Raw genomic sequence first — 17,449 nt, forward strand, 5'->3', positions numbered from 1 at the left:
GTATGTGGAATGAAGTGGGCGGGCATCGGGAGGCCACTATGGCACGGGGCAAGCACTATGGGCAGTCTATCTGAAGTGTACCTGGCGTATAAGACGGCCCCCAACTTGGAGGCATATTTTTCAGGGCCAAAAAATCGTCTTATACGCCGGCAAATACGGTAATAAACGGGAAGAAATAATCAAATAATAGAAGAAAAAGCCTACCGCCTAAGACATGACTTTTCAGATAAAAGGGTTCAGCAGATGTGGTTCAGGATAAGTGAAAAATCACCCATAAACACATCCGCATTAAGTGTGAGAACAGCTCAACGGGTGCTCCTTTTCATTCTTTTCTCTGGATCCTTTTCTTCTCCTTGATCTCTAAATTGTGGTATTTTTACCTCTTCTCTTCTATATTACACTCAATTGCTAAGTGAGTTCATCCAAACTCATCACTTTGAATGTCATCTATTTTTCTCTCCATTTCCAAACTCTCTTCAAAACTTCACACATTAAATTGATTGCCTTTCTGCAATCTAACATGCATTTCAATTGTAGTATGTCCAAAATATAATTTTTATCTCAACCCCTATTCCAAATTGCTCATCTCCTAGTCTTCTCCATCTCAGTAAACAGCAACATCATTAATCTAGTTGCACAGGCCATAAAACCATGACTCACACGTAATTAATCTGTTCTTCATGCTTTGCCTCCTATTCATCTGCAAGAGCAGCATGTAGCATGAATTCATAAGAAAGGTGTGTCCAAGAAGAATACTGATTCCCTAACACCATGGTGACGTTGCATTCTCTTTCTCTCCTGCTCAACACAGCCCTAATTCTCTCTTGAATGAAACAATACAATTTTTAAGAACATGAGAATGCATCTTTGTTTATGGTACAAACACTGCATGTTATACAGTATACAGTACATACTATTGCATATATTGGATATTGGTTTGAAATTTGAAAGTATCGAAGTATGAGAGACTTATTTACATTTACTAAATTAAATGTAAATTCCATAAACCTTGAAGATGTAAATGCAATAAAAAATAGGAGCTAATAGGTAGAAGTAGATATGGAGGATAATATAGGGGCAATAAATCTCTGATCTTACACAGTAAGAAATCAGGAAACACTGTTAAAAAAGTATCAGTCAAGAAATAGAATTTTTATGAAGTTAAATTAAAAAACAAATTAATGAGTCTGGTAGGGATTGGGGAAAGAGGACAAGTCTACGTGAACTAAATTTCTCATGTCATAGACGGGCATCAATAGCTATTTTTAAATTAACACATTAACAAAGTACATGCATATTATTTAAGACTTGAATTTACCCTCCAGAAAAACTAACCATAAATGTTTAAATAGAGTTAGGTGTGACGAGGGGGAATAAAGGAAAGTATAGTGAACCTTACTTTACATTTAGCATCCTCTCGGGTTTACATTTTTAACAGGGCATATGTTGCTTGAATAATAAACATAAATAAAAATTAATACACTAATAAATAATACAGCACATAATCACATCTAATCTAGTTTTATGTCTAGATTTTCACCCATGTTTATTTGAGTAAGATTTTATAAGAAGATACCCATTTTTGTTTTACTGTTCGTCAATAGCATAAAAGATACAAATATTGATCTAGGATATTTTCATCCAGTTTTTATCTTTAATCCACTAAGGACAAAGATTGGTTACCTACTGTCTGGTCAAAATCTGGTGTGTTTTTTTTTCCTTAATAAGCCTTTTCAAGATATTTTTATTTGAACTAAAAAGTCAAGTTTTTTTTGGCAGCAAATGGAGCTTGGGGTGCTGAAGAAAAAGTTACCTTGGAGCCCACAGAGTTCAAGTGATTTTAAACAAAGTCAAAGCTATTCTTCCCTCTCAAATAAGACTGAAATAAAGAACAGAAATGCTCACTGTGCGATAGCATTTGTGAGCCAAAGATTTTAAAAGGAAGTAAAATGTTCTCCTAGAAATATTAAATATCTAAGATTTAAAACAAATTCTGTACAAAATAGAATAAGCTGGAATTTCTTGAATCTGCTTAGTGTGCATTTTAAAAATTCTTTTTTATTTGGAGACAAATATGTTTCAAAACATTTTTTCTACCTCCCTCCTATCTAGCAACCATCGGGTTTTTTTTCTATATCTCTGAGACTATTTCTGTTTTGTTTGCTCATTTGTTCTGTTCTTTAGATTCCACATATAAGTGAGATCATACGGTATTTGTCTTTCTCAGTCTGACTTATTTCACTTAGCATAGCGTTCTCTAGGTCCATCCATATCATTGCAAATTGGTCAAAATATGTTGACGCCAAGGTATGTATTCAATCAAAGAATTCTATAAAAAGGATCCTTCACATCAAGAACCAGAAAAGCTCACACACTGATTCACAGTAATTTATCTCCTCACAGAACTGAAGACCTAGACACCTCCCTGAAGGGAGACACTGCAGACTTGAACACAGTAGATATTTCCATTGTCCTAATGCTACCTCTTGTCCTATTTCTATGCCTATAAACATGGCACTATTTTTACCTTGAATAATGCATGGCTTGGTGGCCTGCGATATTCAAATAGAAGTCTGTTGTGTGCTTCATCTCGTTGGTGTGCCCGGTGGCCTCGATCCAGTGTCCTATTGGGAGACAATAAACACCATCCACCAAGTTGTTTTCATTATACGTACAACAACGGTCGTGGTGAGGCCCATTGCCTAGAACAAGAAGAAAGGACAAACAAAGCAATTAAATCAATGCTTTGTTTAAACAGCCACAAAGTAGCTGACATAAAATTAATGGTAAAATGAAAAATACAAAGCTACTTAATCTACACATTTCAGTATAAACAGACTAGAGTGAAAGGGAAAACAGTAGAAATTGTAAAAAGTTAGTTATGGATGTCATAGAGTTTCGGGTTCCCTTTGAGTGCATGGATAGTTCCAAAAGCATATTAACTCTTTCAGAATTTCATGGTGCTTCTTAGTGCCTTACAAGCCTCTTGCAAATTGTTTTACAGGCTGATAAGCTGCTGAAAAGGGCTCTTCAAGCCATTAATGTCCCTGTATTACATACTTTTAATTTTCTCGTATGCAAATTCATGACTAAAATCAGTAATAAAACGTTTTAGTATCACTTCAACAATAAATTTTAAAAATAAATCAGAGATTAACTAGCTTGCCCAGGGTCACAGAGCTATAAGAGTAAGTGAAGTGCTAGTCGCTCCCCTTTCAGGTATCTGATACCTTCATTCTGTTTTCTGCCTATTTCCCAAGCACCACACACACCACCCTCCTTCCAAGGAGTAGAGCAAAAGAGGCAGAGATGGAAGAATATGTCTCTGAAAACACTATATGCCCAATACCAATTACAATAGTAAACAGATCCTTTACTTCTACAAAAATTATAAATCCTACACTATTTTCATTAACCCTTCTTATGTCACCATCCCATTTTCAAATTATTTCATTTCTTAAACTACCTAATTTCCATAATTTGTCATTAATAAAAAAATATATAAGTAAAATAAAAATAGGAATAAATCACATTTGTTATGAATATAAAATTTTGGCTCACTTGTTCCTTGCTCTATATTACTACATATTTAATCTAACATTATTTGGCATAAAATCTCAAAAAAAATTCTTAAATAATTGGTCAATTCTTTAAGAATGTAACTCCTTTCATCAGATATATGGTACAGGATGGCTTCCTTAATAAATCACCACTGATATTCCCAGTCCAGACTCCTCGTTTTCTCTTGATAGCTTCAAGGCATTCATTACACCAACTGCTCTATTAACCTTGATATTTAATAGATGAAAACTATATTAGCAATCCCACTTCTACAAATATACCTAACAGAAACATTTAGAGTAAAGAAAGATACATATAGAGATATGAGTATTTGGCAATACTATTTTAATAGCAAGTACTGTAAACTATGTAAATTCATCTATACATTCTTCCATCAACATTAGAGTGTCAACTATAAGACAGGTACTGTGCTAAGTTATGTTATGGATTTAGGTATTTACGATGGGAGCAATAAAAAAATTGCAATATTTTGAGCAGGCAGGTAACATGACCGAATTTGTATTTTGAAAAGATCTCCCTGGTTACAGAGTAAAAAAGTAATTCAAGCACAATGAGATTAGAAGCAGAAAGTCCATTTAAGAAACCACTGCATGAGCCCAGGTAGGAGATGATGAAAGCCTGAAGATAGAATGGAAAGGAATGGGCAGACTCAGGAGGCTAAAGCCATATGACTTGTTGATTCATTGGATGTGGAAGGTGAAAGAAAAAGGAAATTGATAAGCTTCTAGTAAACATAGCTCAATACATAGTGGTTCCATTCACTGAGATGTGAGACCTGGAAAAGGTTGGAATGGCTCATCAGTCTGGCTTGACATGTTAGGTTTGGAGTGCTGTTTGGATACCCAAAAGGGGATGTCAAGGAGAAAGCTGGAGTTATTGGTTTGACACTCAGACCAGAGATCTAAAGTAGGAAAATGAATTTATGAGTCATCTGAGTGTAAATGGCAATTGAAACAAGGATATAGATGAGTTCCAAAGAAAAACAATATGGATTGACAAGAAAATAATTCTAGAACTAAGTATGAAAGCATCCAAACATTTAACAGTTGGATAAAGATGGATGAGCTTATAAAGAGTGCATAGAAAGAGAAGCTGGAGAGGAAAACTAGGAGTAAAAGTGTGATTAAAAGTATAAATACACTAAAATCTGGATGGATGGATGCATGTCTGACTTAAGAGTAGTTACATCTAGAGAATGGAATTGGGATGGGGGATACTATTTTACTCTAAACTATTCTGAGTTCATTGGATTTGTTACAAAAAGCAGGTATTACTTTTTTATTGTAGTTTAATAAAAGAATAATATCGATGGCTCCCCCTGTTCAATACAACAGACATAACAATTTAAATGATACAACAAATATAATTATTGAGAATCTCAAATATACATAAATTACAATGTTCAAGACAAATTATTTATGTAACATCAACTGCCTAAGAATTCTTCATTCCTAGAATTGGCTTTTTTAATTACTCATTTTCACATATACACGTTTTAGGTACCTTTTAAAGGAGTCTTTCATATATAGTAATCTGGGTTATGCAAACTGTTTTCTAGTAAGTGTCTTTACAGGGTTGGTCATTGTCTTTTGACTTTAAAGAAACAGCAAAAATGAACAAGAAGTCTTGTTTTTCAGGACTTTTGTATCTGGGACTCTGGGACTGTGCACAACTAAAAAGAGTGGACATTATGTATAAACACAAACATAGAGTACAAAAGACAAAGAGGAGAAGGCAGACCACCTGGGGACATGAGGACTAAGAGACTACACAGTAGTGAGTTCCCTGAGTTGCTTGTTTGTTTTGCCTTCTGTATCCCAGACTTGGATCTGAAGAAGCTAGCAACCAAGCAACACTGATGAGAAGAGACAAAATAAAGCCCAACAGTCAGCTCTCTCTAGCCAGAAGTAAAGGAAAGGGGCAGCATTGCAAAGCAGAAAACTAATTTTAGACAATAACTGCTCTACCGCAGCCCAACACCACTTAAGAAATGTGTGGCCCCAACACAAGCAAAAGTCAAGTAGGGAACCTAGACTTCCACCCTCATCAGGCTGCGGTTTTAAAGAAAGCAAGACTTCCCCCTTGGCAGTACCAGTGGAGGCCAGGAAGGGAGGTGGATTTCTACCTCCACATAGCAGCAACAAGGTGTCCACCCCTTCCCACTGATGTGGTGTCAGGTCCCTCCCACCCCCACTGTCAGTGGCAGCCATGTGGGAAGAAGTAACAAGGTGCATCTATCTCTCTCAGCCATAGAGGCATCAGTGGAGGCCTAGTGGAGAGCTGGAACTTGTACCCCACTCAGTAGTAATGAGTCCAATCCCTTCCGCTGTCAATGGAGACTAGGTGGGGAACCTGGGTAATGAGGTGGCACCCCCACTTCCCTGCTGGTGCAGTGTTAGAGGAATCCAGTTAAAGCAGAAGGAGTAAATAAGACCCAGAGTCTTGTTATAGGACACTCAACATGCTCAGGTTTCATTAGAAAGTCACTCACTATATGAAGAATCACAAAGATCTCAAACTGAATGAAAACAAAAAATTAAGTAAGTTAAAATCAAGTGAGTAAATGTGCAGGAATAAAAGGCCTGCTTCCTGGAACTCCAATTAAGGCCAGAGAGATAAGAAAGCTCAGAATGTAAAAATCAGAACTAATGCATTAGTTTAAGTAGTTCTAGAAGTTTAAAAGTTCAGGTTAAAATGATTTTCTTTTTTATAAAGTCAGAAGTTTTGAAATTATATTGTACAAGCAATTATCTATTGGATAGTATGGTCTATTTAAAATAAAATTGCAATTATTATTCATGTGTTTTTTATTTCACTCTATCCTCTTTGGATTTTAATTACTGTACAGTTTTTATTTCTAGTACACGAACATGAATTCTGAACCTAACACATTAATCTCTAATTTTAGCTAGTAATTCACCCAGATTGGATCTCTCTCGTGCCCCATCTGTTACTACCTCAGGAGTTAGTGGTGCATCAAGTCGTACCAACATAGTATCATCATTACCAACTCTTTGGCATTTCAATATTCTGTTCTAATGGTAAAAACAAAATACACACACACAAAAAAGTATTTTTGTTCAACCAACTGAGACTTTGAGAGGGTGGACCCTGTGCAGATTGAGCATTTTGATAAATTGCAATGTGCAAAGGTAGAAAATAGCTGAGTTTGGGGTGATGATGGAGACAGCTGAACTATCCTGCATCACAGAATACATAGAATACTGGTTACACTCAAAGGAGAGGAAGGGGAAAGAGTGTAAAGACTGAGGAGAAAGAAAGGAAAGGTGGAGAAAGAGAAGAGAGAAGAGAAGACCCATCTGGCCAACTACAACAGTGAAGTGGATGATCAAAACACCAGGTCACGAGGCCACCAAAGAGCCGGTAAAGGCAAGCATTTTAATATTGAATTTGAAGTTGTTTGCCCTTCTGTAATATTCCTCTTATCCACCTCTCCAACCTTCAATGTCACCAACTACACTCACACACAAATTTCTTGTGTGGAGAGAGAGAAGATGGTCCACTAATGAAAGCTTATTTAAAAACTGAATTCCTTGCCTATGTTGACTTGATGTAGAACAGAATAACATAAGCAGGGCCACAAGAAGGTGTGTGTGCTGAGCAGAGCATAAGCAGGAAGACAAAGTCAAGGACACCCATGAGGATATAAACCTTCCCTGCTGCACGGGCATCTTAGAGAGGGTTCTAGCCCCCACCCCTCCCCCACCTAATTTATAGAAACAGGGACTAAACACACACACACACACACACACACCCCAGGAGGAAGACCACGGTTAAAATCCAACTTATGCAATTATAGAGTCTTTACAAGCCTTCAGAATCTGCTCACAAACAACAGAACAAAATGTTATGAAAGAAAGCTACAGGCCAAGGATGTGACTATTGGCCATGACCAGCTTTTAGTTAAGAATTTTTATGCTCAGACCATCCTATGTGGTTAATTTTGGTCTCTGAGCTTGTAGACCTGCCTTGCAGGCCTCTCTGGAACTTGTTGGGTTTAGTATGTGGCCCCTTTTTCTGTCTACATGATGTAGGATTTTTCTTGTGCGGAGATCGTAGTCTTGTGAAGCTGAAGAATGGAGACACGGACCACAGAGGAACCTTGGGGATACAGAGGATACCCCAACAAGATTGCCAGTAACAATCAAAGAAGCCAACACGGTCTTCCAGGCGGAGCTCGAGACCCCTTCCTCTCATCTGAGATCAGCTAGAGCGAGAGTTCCATGAATCCCCCAATAGGCAGGGACAGCTCTACGCCCCTGCCCAGCAGGAAGCAGATACAGAAGAGACCTCCTGTCCTCAGCTTCCCATAGAGAGTTAATGGGGATAACGTCTCTCAAGGGGAAAACAAGGCAGGCAGTTAGAGGCAGGCATTGGGTCTCTGCTTTCCTGCACGTCCCACAGGATGCAACAGCCAAGGGGACATCCCCTCTACACCCAAAACTCCCCTTTGTATTATAATTACCTACCCCTGTGGGAAAACAAATGGGCACAAAATACCCAACTAGATCAGACGAGTCACTCGCACCTGCGCAGTACCTCTTGTCAATCACAGGTGCCAATCAAGTGGTCCCACGCCCTTAGGGAAATAGCCCATTCTAGAGAAAGGACAAAAACTCCAAGTCCTAGGAAGTTCGCCCTTTTTGGACCCCTGCTCTTTTTGATTGCTTCTTCCCTTTTTGAGCCTTTTGAGCCTTGCCTTTGGGCGTGGCCTGCTCCAAACTCTTTGGAATGTAATCTCTCTTCTAATAATGGGCCCTTGAGCCATTCTCTACTGCTCAGGCCTACTTCTACTTCTTTGAAATGTACTATCTTTTCAAATAAATTACTTTTTCAGTACTTTAAAAAAAAAGTTATGAAAGAAAACAATGAGATTTAATACTAAAATGATAAAAAATACAAGACTCACATAGAACATTTTTGTAAGACTTTTTATCTCATTTGATTAGAGGAATGCACAAATCTTAAATAAAAGTAGACAATACTTCATGCTAACGTCAAAAATAATAAAATCTGGCTAATGAAAAATTAGGGAATCAATGACTTACCCAGGGGAATGAAAAAAGTTCCATACTAACTAAAGTTGACCAAAGCCTAGTTCTTGTTACACAATATTGCATCAAAATAACAGGGAGTTTAGATCGTTAAGAGTGTTATGCCTAGAGTTAAAGTTAAAATAACTCCAAGTAAAAAGCCAATATAAAACAACCCAACAAATTCAGGAAAGAGTTCCAAGAGTTTTAATTAAAAATAATGATAATGACTATAAAGACAAATAAGTGGCCCACTTAGCAACGATGAAAACAAGAACTAAATTTAGAGATAATTCTACAACAGATGTTATAATACTATTTGTTAAGGAGGCTGGAGTTTGGAGGGCCAGAAAATATCAAACATGAAAGGTAATTATGGTAATGAATTCAACATCTGGCTCAGGTGTATGTGTGTAGGTGTGCATGTGTGTGATATATATGTGTGTATGTGTGTGTGACTGTCTTTCAAGGTAGAAAACTGATTATTATTGGTGACTACTATTTAAATGGCAAACAGTAAGTTGAAATGTGAGATACATAAGCATCATCCTTTCTGTACATCTGTACAGAACACATCAGCCCTTTTAGTTAAAAATCAGCCACTCAGCCTAAGCCAATTACTTGATAGAATTATCAGTGGTCTCATACCTTTGTACATAATGAGTATGGTCTCATGTATTCTCATTAATAATGAGTTAAGACCATTCACATATGCTTCAAATGCTATGAAATAATCAACAAAAGTCCTTCAGACAGATGTTCAGTAGCCAGGTATGATGTGTTGGTCCTCTCACAGGTGAGCTTGAGGTGCAGAAAAGGGGACTAGCGGGCGTTATTAATAAAGCCTAGCCTTGGACTCACTCTCTGCCAGGTCTGCAGAGGGGGTTTTTTAGGTAAAACTCTCAGAAAATCCATGGTCAGTTCCAGTTAAGAATTTTAAGGAGACTAATTAACCCCTGCCAAACCATACAGAACAGAAAATATTAGAAGGGAAAACTTCCATGATTAGAAAAAGATATGGGTGAAATGGATGCTTAGATCAAACTATGCTGAATAAACACAATAGGAAAAAACTTTTGGGAAAAGCACAATTCAACAGTTGTTTTCTTAAAAGATTTACTAATAATTTCTCATTGTTATGAACTAAATTTTGTTCCCCCAAAATTTATATGTTGAAACTCCAACTCCCAATGTGACTGTATTTGGAGATAGGGCCTTTAGGTAATTAGATAATTAGGACTAAATGAGATCATAATGGTTAGGCCCTAACGCAATAGGACTGGTGTCCTCATAAGAATGGGAAGATACACCAGAGATCTCTCTCTCCATGCAGGTATAGAGGAAAGGCCATGTGAAGACACAGCAAGAAGGCAGCCATCAGCAAGCCAGGAAAAGAGTCCTCACCAGAAACCAAATCCACTGGCCCCCTGATCTAGGACTTCCAGCTTCCGAAATTGTGAAAAAATAAATTTCTGTCATTTAAGTCATCCAGTCTATGATATTTTGTTATAGCAGCCCAATCAGGCTAATATGAGGTCAGACAATTAAGTTTGCAATTCATCCTAGAAAAAGTGCTACATACCTCATTGTTGAATATCACTATGGTCACCTTCGAAGTACTCCCCTTGGGAAGCTATGTAACCCATGCCAGCACCTAGTGCACCCTTCAGAGCAATTTTGCAACTCTTTTTCTGGAATGGCCATCAGAGCTGTCATCGTATTACCCTTGATGTCCTGAATGTCATCAAAATGTCTTCCTTTTAATATTTCCTTTATTTGGGAGTAAAGAAAGAAGTCATTGGCGGCCAGATCAGGTGAGTAGGGAGAGTGTTCCAATGTAGTTATTTGTTTTCTGGCTACAAATTCCCTCACAGACAGTGCCGTGTGAGCTGGTGCATTGCCATGATGCAAGAGCCATGAATTCTTGGTGAAAAGTTCAGGCCGTCTAACTTTTTCCCACAGACTTTTCAGCACTTCCAAATAGTAAACTTGGTTAACTGTTTGTCCAGTTGGTACAAATTCATAATGAATAATCCCTCTGATATCAAAAAAGATTAGCAACATCATTGCAACAAGTTCGCGAACTTAATTGTCAGACCTCATATACTCATATGTGAAGTATTCTAGAGTTTAATCCAGTTAATAACCAAGTATTATTGATAGTTTGTTATATATCCAATCCTGTGTTAAACTAAGGTGGACAAATAAAATTGAAGACATGATTCCCAAAATGAATGGATCATTGTTGACTAGACAAAGGTTATACAAAGCAATTAGTGAATGAAATAAAACTAAATGATGAAAACAATTTTAAAACTATATGATAAGATATTGATACATGAACAGATTATTCAAAGATTGAAGATGGGCTTCATATTCAACACCATTTTTAATGTATGTGACTGGAATGCTATATTAAGATGTATTTTAAAGAGCAATTGGTTCACTAGGAAAGAAAGCTATGATAGATCTGTGGTGTGTACACAAATGTAGAAAACTGAAAACATAGATGGTCGTTTCTGTGCGAGCTAGAATTACTGATAAAGGATTTGTGACATAGGGGATAGGTCTCAAACTGTGATTGACCAACCACGGGGTATGTTTTAAATACATAACAAAGAGCACAACAATGTATGAATATGATTCAGAGCAGGAAATAGATAGTAAGAACAAATCTGCTTATTTCAGTGGGAAGAGTGAAAACATAATATAGACAGACTCACAGGAGATCCATATAACTTACCAAATTCTAAAGCAAGAACTATAAAACAACTGGATTTCATAAACCGGAAAAGCAAAGAATCACCACTTCTCTAACCATTATTTAAGAAGTCACATATTTTTTACACACAGAAGATTTATATTAATTAGTGATTCAGGATGATACATACATCTCAAAATGGGAAGCATCTCAAAGATTGAAGATTCTCTATAAAAACAACCCAAACAATGGCATTACCAAGCAATTATCCTTCCATTTAAAATTGAGAACAATAGCAGAGCTCTTTTTCTTTATATAATTTTTAGAGAAAATCTGAAACTTAGATTATTCGTAATAGGCTGGACTCAAAGCACCAAGACTAATTATTAATCATTCATTCAATGTGATGATAATCGAGAGCGAAGCCAAAGATTTGACCATCTGATTTGAAATGATCAAATCCTTTGGTAGCTAATTACACCATGACTCCAGGGATTAAACAAAAAGATCAGGATATTAAAATGCTCCATCTCTGCATAATTAGATATATTTGCTGGCTACCACATTTACTTTCTATGTCACATGCAGAGATGTTTATTCATATGTTCAATTGTATTTAATTGCTCTAATAATTTTAATGTTGATTTTCCTATTGTCACTTAAACTCTTTTTATAGTCGTGTCTAGACTTTTGTGGTTAAATTGGCAGGTCATTTTTTTCTCTCCACAGTACTTCCAGACTTGACTAGAGATTTCATTGTGTTTCATCATCCAAACACAAATCGAAGTCACACTATAAAAAAGAGATAAAATTTTTATATCAGTATTAGGCTCACTACAAAAAGCAAATTCCGCTAACCAGATTTCACAACTTCCTTTGACATACATTGAAGCCCACTACAAAAGCTCCCATGTCACCTATCTTTGTGTATGTTGAGTCAAATAACGCTGAGGCAGAAGATGATATCTTCTTCCTTAGCAGCCATATCTCAAGAGTGTCCAACAGTTATATGCAAAGAACACAGAATAATCAGATTCATCCCAGGAACTCTGAAGAACACTGAGGATCATTTTACATTTCACTCCATCCTAACCCACCTGGCCCAGCAGACATACATTTTAGCAGTTTTATAGTAAGTAAATGTTTGGGCATGGAATCTCTCTTCAATTAAGATTTTCTAGAATGTGGACTAAATGGTGTAATGAAATATTCCTTTGAGCTGATCTAGTTTGATCGAGTTGTGATGTGATATCCATCTCTGATGGTGTCATGCTTTGGTTTCTCCCATGACAAAAATATTTCATTGACATTATGAAGACACAGCTGATGTGATCACATAGGTACAGCTCAAGTTACTGAAAAGAAGCTAGAAACATCCAGTTGATTGAGAGGGGGATAGAGTGGCCAAACATAATTTTTAGACTGTTTCTGAGGTTGATAAGCCAGATTGTTTTAAACCCTTTTAATGAGACATTATAGGCTGTAAAAATTAAAGAGGGTCAATTATGGAGATTATCTTAAAATTTACCATAAACTACACATGTACAAGTATAAGAAACAGCTGAAGAAGGATTTTGCTTCTCTGAGGAGTATGTCCAGTTGCAAGCGATAAGGAGTGTCACAGTGTCTTTAAAAATACAGATCTGTCTCTCACATAAAAAGAGATGCAAAGTCAGGCAGCCCAGGACGAGGGACACACAAGTGCTTTTTAAGTGTGTGCTTTGCCAGGCTTCACACATTGACTTTGTGGGCCTGCGTGTCACCTCACATTCAGAGGGTGACCTCTAGGCATCATGTCTGGAGTCCTAGCAATGGAGAAGGGGGAAGGGCCTCAGCTCCTTCTCATGAGAAAACTGAAAGCTTTCCTGGGAGCCTCACCCAAAGGACTTCTTACCTCTCATGAGCCAGAACTAGGTGACACAGACATCCTCAGAGCAGCTGCCAGCCAAGGAGTAAGACTACCGTACTAGTGAAAGCAATAAGGATTCATCCACCTCTACCACAATAAGTCAGGATTCTGTTAGCCAAAGCAAGTGGAGAGAACACATGTTAATTAGGCCACTGATGGTGACTGTGATGGATCTGAACACATCATCTTTCTCCAGCAAGTCATTTTGGAAGATAAATCACATTTCTTTAGTTTTCACGTCTCTACCTGATTTAATTCAAAAGTACCCAATGTATTGAGTTAATTGTAAATTAATTTTAAGTAAATCAATAGCAAAACTAAAAGCATTTTAATGCACTTAAAAAAACTTGAAAATTGCCAGAAAAAGAGACACACAGATAGGCATAGGTGTAGATAAAGGTATCGGTATCAGTATAGAGAAACAGGCTATTTGTCCAGTGCTTGTTTGGCTTGTGTGACCCCTTCGCTATGACACAGAATCACCCCTTCTGTTTCTAACCTAAGCCTCCCCAAATCCCTCCTCCCCTAGCTTTCCTGTTGTCTCTGCTCCACCATCATCTCGAACCACCTCACTTCCCTATTCCTTCTTCGGTGCGCTACATTTTGGCATCTGCCCTCAACATTCCTCTGAAAACACTTTAAGTGAACTCATCTCCTAACTGTCAGGTTCCTTCTTCACCTCCCTTTACCTGCCTACAGCATTTCATGGTCACGCCCCCTTGTCTGTTGAAACTCTCCCCTGTTGGCTCCATAACACTCTTCTGCTGCAACAGAGTAATCACAGCACTTAACAGCATGGACTCAACATAGACTCAGGCTCCACTCCAAGTTATGCTCTTGACTACTTACAAATGGTGAGAAAGTCATTTAGGCAACTGGGCCTCCATTTTCTCATTTGTGAAAAAGGGATCACAGTACTACTATCCACCTCATAGAGTTGTTGTAGAGAATTCAAATAGATCATCCATTTAAAGGATTAAACACAGGACCTACTATGCTTGGTGTTTAATAGCAGCTCTTAGCTTCTATTTCTTCTCTTACATTCTTCCAGTTTGTGTGCAAAACGGTACAGTGACTTGCAAAACAGGCAAACCACTAAAAGAACTCAAATTGTTTTTGACAACAGCTTTGTTCAGACCTGTGTGTTTCAAGACAAAAACACAGTAACAGTTACTCCGCCCGGGCTCATGTGTCCAAAGACAAGACCACTGATTTTTCCAGCAACTCACCGAGGTGACACATCCTGACTAATCTCTGCCCAAACTGTGCTAACTTCTCCCGAAAACCAAAACTAACTGAAAATCTCCGAAATCTTTTCCCTCTGAATCGTTCTCAAGACAAATTTCTCTATTTTAAAAAAATAACTTGTGAATGCAAATACAACTTTTATTAATTTCTACTTGTTGGTTGTCATGCCGGGGCTCAGCTCCCAGCAGATGAACGCAGAATTCAGCGAGGCTGAACAGGAACAACAATGGAGCCACAGATAGGGGGTTCCTACCACTGTATTATGTTCTTTATGACGGCTGGTCAACACGAGAAGCAAACATCCGTCAATACCCCCAACAAGGGGTCTTCCTGCACCAGTCTCGCTGGCGCTGGCGGGCCAGCGAGACACAGCAAGTAGGATCCGCAGGATCTGCACCATCCGCGACACCGGCACTTGCTTACGCAGCAGGGCCAGTTATATGAAAACAGTAGTAGCTAATGGCCAACTGGTTACAGCTGGTGGCCATCTAATAACCTTTCCACGTGCAGCTGAGAACCTGGAAACAGCTCTCCCGGCCCTTTCCCAACATTGGCTCACTCCTATCCTTGGGACTTAATATTTTAAATACTGCTTCTCTCAAACAAAATAGCAACTACTGCTCCCAGTTTTCTCCTGTCAGCAAATCTGATAAGCATGCTTCCTGAATCACTGAGACAAAGACCCAGCAGGAGAGCACCTAGACAAGTGACTTGCCATGCCACTTGCATTCACCCTTATGTTCTTCCTGGTTTATTGATCAGAGAACTTTAGGTTCAGTTGCTCATCTTGCAGTGAACCCACCTAACTAATCTATTGTATTAGCCAGATGGCTGCTTTCTAATTTGTGCACAAAGAAATTGTGAGAATATTCTCAAGTCCTTTCCTGAAACTAAGATCCACTATTCCTCTATTTACCCCCTTGTACAAATAAGGACTGATTTGATGAGGTTAAACTTCTAAAGCAATTTTTAAACCTACTTCAAAAATATGAAATGATGATAAAATACCAGGGGTTTTTTTACTTTATGTGGGTCACAAGTGCCTTTTGAAAATCAGTAAAAACCTACAGATCATTCTCCCACCACAAATTTTTTTAAATGCTTGTGCACACAGTGCGTACAGATTATCATTATTCCATATATTAGAAGACAGAAAATGTGGTTCATAATTATGGCCGTAAGAGAAAGAAATGAAATTTCATTATCATACCAATTCAAGTTTAGATATCCATTTTTTTAAAAAACGTTTTTTCCTCCATGAAAACACCAAAGGTTAATTTGGCACAAATCAATTTAAATTTTCTATCAAGTGTCAGCCAATTAAAAATAAAGATTTCCCTATGTCCAATAAGTTTTATAAGCAACTTTTCAACAGCCTAATTTTTCAAAGCAGCTACTTTCTCTTGTATAGATTGTAGTGACTATGGCCATTTACAAATTGCATCCATGGTCTCATTACAAGTAAAAACAAGCAATCCATTACGTTATTAAAGATTTCTAATTATTTTCCATGTCACAGGACAAGAGTATTCTAAGACCTAGGCTACCACTTATATTGAAACCTTAGTATCAGCAGAAGTTAGCAAGTAATCACTTATACAAAGCTTTACAAGTATACTTTTTTTACTTCACTCATTTTGTGGAATTTATTCTCTAAGAAATTCTGACACAAAGTAAACTGATATGAAAGCATGATAAAATGTTTCTCAAACATGTCATAGACATCAAAAGATTCAGCATAATAACTTTATGATCTTTTGATACATGATAAAAAATATCACTAGTATTATCAGTCAAAAATGTCTACATGAGTTTATTGAAAAAATAACTTAAAGCATTTACAAAACAGTCAATGCAAGATTTTTGTAGGTGATTTTTAACTGATTTTAATCACCTAACAAAGTAATTTGCTCACATCTGAGCAAAATTAAGCTATCGAACACTTCCCAAATGAAGCAGAAGTTCTGGATAAACTGCCAAGTTAGGGAGATTGCCCCCACATTTGTCATTAACTCTTTTTTAAATTAATGGTAATACCTTCTCAGGGTTGTTTTTTGGGGAGATAGAATATGGAATGGGGAAGAGGATAAGGTTGGGGGAGTATAAAATGTCGATTAAATTCCTTTCTATGACATTATATACAAACAGTAAAATTATAGTAGCGTACAAGTGAAATACTGCCACCCAGTGGAATTATAAGTAAAATCTTCAAATTTGAAAATGGCAAGAATTTCGTATCACTTTTCAATTGGAATAAGACAGCTTAATAATTTTGAAAATACTTTCAAAAATATTATTCCTTAAAGAAATCCAGTGGGACAGATAGCAGAAGCGTGAGTACATCTTTTCCTGAATCTGAGGTTCTAACAGATTAAATGGCTTGACAGGGCTGTGTGTTTAGTTAGTAGCAAAGCGAGCAAAGGACAGCCTACGGCCGCCCAGTCCACTCCTGCCCACACCACAGAGGTTTTGACATCTCTACTCTTGTCCAAACACTGTATTTCATAGCAGAAGAAAACTAAGGCTCAGATATTATCAAAGCTTCTCAAACATTTCTAAGGGGTCTTGACAGTGCAGCTTGAAGCAGTGTCCTACTGCCATGAACATTCTTGGAAGACTTGTATTTTCCCTTTAAGAAATTGTGTACGATTTGCATTCTATTTCATAGCATATACATTTGTATTTTAATTATAAAATGTGTTTTTTTCCTCAAATGTCTTTTAGAAAAATTGTTGCTTTAAGGCAATGGTGCATCTCTCTCCTGTGCTACCAACTCACCAGCCCAGGACCACATTGCAGATGGGGAGATGGCGAGTATGTGTATTCGTTTCAGACACCTGGAAAGTGACTTGCTCGAGTTCATTTATTTATCAAGTATTTGATGAACACCTGCCAAATGCCAGGCATCATTTTAGGTCCTGGGACATGCTGTGATAACAAACAACCCACCAATTC

At 37.5% G+C, this 17,449-nt stretch overlaps 1 protein-coding gene across 1 annotated transcript in view; it reads right to left on the reverse strand.

Moving 5' to 3' along the window:
- The window catches only part of EPM2A (EPM2A glucan phosphatase, laforin), a 74,184-nt gene that overhangs the window by 45,309 nt on the left and 11,426 nt on the right, over positions 1-17,449 (reverse strand). The window contains exon 2 of the mRNA XM_019632318.1: positions 2,528-2,702. Coding sequence (XP_019487863.1) covers positions 2,528-2,702 — 175 coding nt within the window. The remainder of the gene's footprint in view (positions 1-2,527; positions 2,703-17,449) is intronic.

Source organism: Hipposideros armiger, unplaced genomic scaffold (genome assembly GCF_001890085.2).
Source record: "Hipposideros armiger isolate ML-2016 unplaced genomic scaffold, ASM189008v1 scaffold_1119, whole genome shotgun sequence".
Classification (NCBI taxonomy): domain Eukaryota; kingdom Metazoa; phylum Chordata; class Mammalia; order Chiroptera; family Hipposideridae; genus Hipposideros; species Hipposideros armiger.